This window comes from Nannospalax galili, unplaced genomic scaffold (genome assembly GCF_000622305.1).
Source record: "Nannospalax galili isolate Female #2095 unplaced genomic scaffold, S.galili_v1.0 scaffold507, whole genome shotgun sequence".
NCBI lineage: Eukaryota > Metazoa > Chordata > Mammalia > Rodentia > Spalacidae > Nannospalax > Nannospalax galili.
Window position 1 is genome coordinate 103,226 of NW_008356261.1, and position 6,000 is coordinate 109,225.

The window sequence follows — 6,000 nt, forward strand, 5'->3', positions numbered from 1 at the left end:
TTTGAATTCAACACTTCCTAGATAACCACACATGTTTTCCTTGAGGAACAAAGATAGGAGACCCTATTCCCTGGAATCTGACAGTTCAATCTGTCCCTGTCAGCTCCAGCCCAGGATGGACAGCTCTGTAATAGTACTGCTGCCTGGGAAATGGCCTAAATTGTATGTGGGAGCCAAAGGAGTGGCCAGTGCTTGGACAGAACTGCACATGGAGCAGTCAAAATAGGAAACCCAATGAGGGGACTCTGTCTTAGCCAGTAGCTAGGAGGATTTCCCAGAGTGATGTTGGTTTTAGTATCATCACTGGAAGACACCTGGGTGGGGTACTGGGAAATGGCTTAGGAAAGGAAGGACAGATGAGATTCTGAGGGAGGTAGGTGTTCTTAAGGGGCTGTGTGGAACAGGGGCCTAAGCTGACATCAGGGTAAGTCGAGGGACAGAGGGGCTTAGCCCTAACTTCCAAGAGGGGAACACCCATATAACCTGAGGTATGTCAGTGCTTGCTGTCCTAAAGAGATGGCAGGATGCCAGTTTTCATAATAAAATTTATTTCATGCGAGAAACAGACTTTTCTAGTTAAAAACCCCACTGTTGAAACCAACATGCCAGATTACCCTAGTATATCACCTGAGCCCAAGGGGCTACAAAGCCCATGCCCAGGTCTGGTGATGGACAGATATGCTGATAACTTTTTTCAGTCCATGGGGGCACCACCAGAAGCAGCATTTTGCACTATTAAGTTTCAGCAGTGATGAAGTAAACAAAGCAAACACACAGTTCCTTTACATCATGATGGTGTGGCCCCAAGGGTAAACGTCCCTACTGATCAGACATTCCAATGGCAGCCTCAGGACCACAGTGCCCAGGTCTCATGTGGTTTGGCCCAGATAATGTAAACCTGTCCAAGTTGTCTTCAGGTATGAGGTCTTGCTAGAAATGGGATGATGTATGTGAGTTTCTTGCAGGTAGAGGAGCAGTAGACCTATCTGTCCTGTCCATCCAGCTGGAACAGAGAGTGAGGTTAGTCAACTTCATATTCAGATAGGCCAACACATTTCAGGCCTGGATTAAACACTGAAGTCAAGCAAAATATTTCATGAAGCAAGCTTTTGTCTTTGCAAGTGAACAAGAAAAGGGATCCCAGAAGGGCTAGCAAACAAGATAAATGAAGAGGCTATTTCTAAGTAACTTTACTGATGTCCCCATGCCTAGATGAGCTCTTGTATTAAAAACAAAAGCATCCATTTTCCATAAGATTCTTGTGAACCAGAAGGCTGCCTCACAAGTCTGTCAGACTGATCTACCAAGGGCACTAGTGCCTTGTAAATCAGTAAAAGAGATACCACTCCCAGTGTGTCACATTTTGTGACCCAGTAAGATGACTTAAACATTTGGTGCTGTTTATTCCTTTCTGTACAGTAAGATTAGAAATGTTACCAGCCTACATCTTAGCCCTAAGTGCCAACTTTTGAACAAAGGACTAAAAATAATATTGGTGGTTAGGTTGGAATGTATGGAGGCAGTAAATGCCAAGTCCCATCCTTAATAAGCCTTAGTTCTCTCTTTGGTCCAATCTTGGTTAAAAAAAAATCAGGCTACATACCCGAGGCTGGGGGCCTTTGCCCATGAAGGAGAGGAGAGTATTGGCCTTGGCCCAAAGCTACAAGATAGACGAGCACAGCTGGGGATGAGGAAAGTGGGCTAGACTTTCCTAAGATTCTGTCTTGGGGACATCAACTGTGATACACTCTGGTGAAATCCTTTGGGCAGTGCTGTACCTGTCTATAATCAGGGAATTGCTAGTTCAATGTTAACACTGTCCCCTGTAGAAAATAACCTTTTATTATTGAGACCACATGTAACATGATTCTCACAGGAAACTGCATTTTCTGTGAATCACTTCCTCACAGGTACTGTCAATGAGAAAGCATGGGGTTCTCTGGCTTCCTGTTCTCGACAGCTATAATGGATGACACTACCAAACCATCCCTGGTTAGCTCCAGTCCATGAGGGGTACAGGGAAGAACATCAGCTTTTCAAAGTCCTCACAACATCATCACACCAGAAGTACCTAGGCCTCAGCAGTAAGTTGTTTGGTAGGAAACAGAAGGCAATATAGTCTCTAGGAGCCCCATCCTTTCTTGGCCACCATAAGCACCTCCCGAAATGCCAACAGTGGGTCCAGGTCAGTGCCCAGAAGAGGACAGACACTTGGTCTGGGCCTGAACTTAGCACCTGTACCTTCCCAGTTTCCCGCTGGATGAGGTCTTGCATCTCTTGTGTCCAGCCCAGGAGGTCCACCAGTCTTTCCACACCATGGACCACGTCTCCCAGCTGGGCCACATCCCTGCTGCGAGGATGCCAAGCGAAGGGCCCCACCAAGTCTCGATTGATGAGCAGTCGGGGTACTGATTTCTGCACCATCTCAGACAAGCTGGCAAAAGGCTCCACCTGAAAGATGGCCCAAATGTGAGGAGCAGAGTGTCCGTGCACCATCAAGACAGGGCACCGTAGCCACCAAGGCCTTGGGACAGGAGACAAGGCCTGACACTAACACGAGATCCTTCCACTTCATTTCTGAAGCCTCCTGCCACCTAGTCCGGGTGGCGTCTTTCCTGTCTAGGGCCTCTCTCTTCTTCTCAAAGACCTCTGAACTTAACCCTCCATGAACTGTGGCTTCCATCCACATGCCATCTTCTCCAGTCTGCGTATTCTACCTGTGCACATCTTCCTTCCACCTGCCTTAGGCCCTGCTCTGATCCTCTCCTACACTTGCCTGGCGAAAAGGAATAAGCACCATTACTGTCCCACCACCTAGGTCTCCATCAGTCTCTCAAGTGACAATACTGCCCATCAGGCTTCTACATCTAGAATTACCAGGGAAGGGCTAGAGAGATGGCTCAGTGGTTAAAAGCATTGGCTGATCTTGCAGAGCATTCCCAGCACCCACACAGTGACTAACAACAATCCCTAACTTCAGTTCCAGGAAATCCAATGCCCTTTTCTGGCCTCCGGGCACTGCACACGTGGTGCACTTAACATACATGCAGGCAAAACACAAAAAATAGAAATTTAAAAAGACTTAACAGTGAACAAAATGAAATTAGGAGATGGTATCAAGCCTGGCTCTTATCTGAGGAAAATATCAGTTCCTGCCTTTTTAAAAGATACTTATTGCCTGGTGTGGTAGCACATGCCTTTAATCCCAGCACTTGGGAGGCAGAGGCAGGCCGATCTCTGAGTTCAAGGCCAGCCTGGTCTACATAGTGAGTTCCAGGACAGCTGGGGCTACAGGGAGACCCTGTCTCAAAAACACCAAAAAAAAAACCAAAAACCCAAAGAACAACCCCAAAACAAACAAAACCCAAACACTAAAAGATATTATTTCGTATTTCATGTGTATGAGTGTATAAAAACCCAAAGAACAACCCCAAAACAAACAAAAAAAACCCAAACACTAAAAGATATTATTTCGTATTTCATGTGTATGAGTGTATTGCCTGCGTGTATTTAAATGCACCTGTGTCATGCAGTGCATGCAGAGATCAGATAAGGGCATCAGATCCCCTGGTACTGGAGTAACAGGATGGTTCTGGGGGCTGGAGAGATGGTTCAGTGGCTAAGAGCATTGACTGATCTTGCAGAGGACCCAGGTTCAATCCCTAGCACCCAGAGTTCCTGCCTTTTACTAAAAACGTTTCAAATGGACTGTAGATTTAAATATAAACAACACAGTTCTTGACCAGGTACAGTGGTGCATACCTGTAATCCCAGCACTTGGGGGTGGAGGTAGGAGGATCTGATGTTCAAGGCCATTCTCAGTTATACACCAAATTGGAGGTTGGCTGTGGCTACATAAGACCCTGCTTCAAAAAAGTAAAACAAGGGCCTGGAAAGATGGTTTGATAATTAAGAGTACTTGCTACTCTTGCGGAGGACCTGGGTTTGATTCCCAGGATGTGGCAGCTCAGAACTGGCTGTAATTCCAGTTCCAGGGGATTCAATACCCTTCTAGCCACCATAGATGCCAGGCATACATATGGTCGACATACATGCATACAGGTAAACATTCCACACATAAATTGTTTTTAAAAAGCAAAACAAAAAATCCCAGTACCAATTTTCTTTTTTTTCTTTTTTTTTTTTTTGAGACAGGGTCTCCCTATAGCCCCAGCTGTCCTGGAACTCACTATGTACACCAGGCTGGCCTTGAACTCACAGAGCTCTACCTGCCTCTTCCTCCTCACTGCTGGGATTAAAGGCGTGCGCCACCACACTTGGCTTACCAGTAGCAATTTTAAAGAGTCACAGGGAGGCCAGGATGGCTCAGTGGGTAAAAGTGCTTATTACCAAGGCTGACAACCTGAGTTCAATCCTCAGGACCCACATGTGCACAAACATACACGTGTACACACACACACACACACACACACACACACACACACACACTACATGTAAAGAAAAATTAGGGTTTATAGGTGAGGATAGGAAAAGATGTTTTAGGCATGGTAAAGTAAGACAAATGGAAGTGACAGACTTGACTGCCAGTATTGCCACACTGATAGCTCCATAAAACTACTGTGGAGGGGCTGGAGAGATGGCTCAGCAGTTAAGAGCACTTACTCTTCCAGAAGACCTGAATTCTGTTCCTAGAACTCATGTCAGGCTCATACTGGCCTACACACACACACACACACACACACACACACACACACACACACACAAATAAAAAACTACTGTGGAAAAAATTTAAATCTCTCACCACATATTTATATGTGGCACTTTATAAACATGTTAATTTGCAAATTTATAAGAAAAGATAGATATAAACATGCAAAGAGAAAAACACAAATGGGCAATAAACGAGCAGAGATGTAAGACCTCACTATTTACTTGTTGTACGGGGGAACTAACCCAAATTTTGCACATGCTAGGCAAGTACTCTACTGCTGAGCCCACTAAGCCACATCCACAGCCCCACAGTACCTATTTTCTTTAACATTATTTTTATTATTTTTAATTATGTGTCTGTGTATGGGTATGTGCATGTGAGTGCAGGTGCTCTTAGAGGTCAGAGGTGGTGATTCCTCTGGAGCTGGAGTTACCAGCAGTTCTGAGCTGTCCAGACCATACTCAGGTCCCCTGGAACAGCAGGAAGTGCTCTTAAATGCTGAACCATCTCTCCAGCCCCGTATCCATAGTATCTATTTTTTTAAATTATTTATTTAATAACCATATAATTAGAAGAAGCATTTCATTACAACACAATTGACATATTCAATAACGGTTTCCTGAGGTAGGATGCATCATTTTCAAAATTGGCTGTAAATTTTTAGGTTTACAGTTGAATTAATATAATTACTGAGCATGGATATAAAGTCATCAGGTAGATTTCAATGGTAATGTTTTTCAAATCTACTAATTATTAAAGAGCAAATTTTTATGCTTTGAAGAATTATTTTTTTTAATTTATTTTTACACCTACTTCCCAGATAGAACCCTCCCATAGCCTCCCTCCACCTACTAGAGCCCTTATACTCTGATATCCCTGCTACTGTCTGCGTGCTGTCGGCACCCCCAGCTATTCCCCACTACTTGCCCTTCTGGTGAATCTACTCAGCATATCTAGAGGTCTTTGTTTTAGGAGGGTCAGCTGTTCCTCATCTAGCAGTAATCAGTTGTCAATATTCCTTTGGACAAGATTGGGGTTTGCTGTTCATTTTCCCAGTTCCATGCTGGGTTACTATCTGGGAATCCATTTGGCCACCCTGGCCAAAAACTCAAAAGAAGGTATCGCCTGTCTGGCATTGTTGCATGCCATGTAGCCTTTAGCTATGCATATGGACTCCTAAGAAATTACATTGGCCCCCTTAATCTTTGGTTATACTTTCTTTTTGGGTGTTTAAGGCCATACAGTTGGTCCAGATAAACCAATTTATTTTTACTCTTAAGGTCGTTTGAGGATCTGTTCCTCAGGGGTCACATGGGCTTGGGAGGAGC

The 6,000-nt window shown here is 44.5% G+C and overlaps 1 protein-coding gene across 8 annotated transcripts in view; it reads right to left on the reverse strand.

Moving 5' to 3' along the window:
• Positions 1-527: 527 nt before the first annotated feature.
• Sirt3 (sirtuin 3) overlaps positions 528-6,000 on the reverse strand; it is a 34,037-nt gene continuing 28,564 nt past the window's right edge. For 7 of the 8 annotated variants that reach the window (XM_008854358.3, XM_029556825.1, XM_008854357.3 and 4 more), the window contains 2 exons: positions 2,242-2,451; positions 528-1,003 (listed from right to left, as the gene is read on the reverse strand). In XM_008854358.3, the coding sequence (XP_008852580.1) occupies positions 983-1,003; positions 2,242-2,451 (231 nt within the window). In that variant the 3' untranslated portion in view covers positions 528-982. Of the gene's footprint in view, positions 1,004-2,241; positions 2,452-6,000 lie in introns of those variants that run through there. The other variant, XM_029556823.1, reaches the window with a different exon arrangement.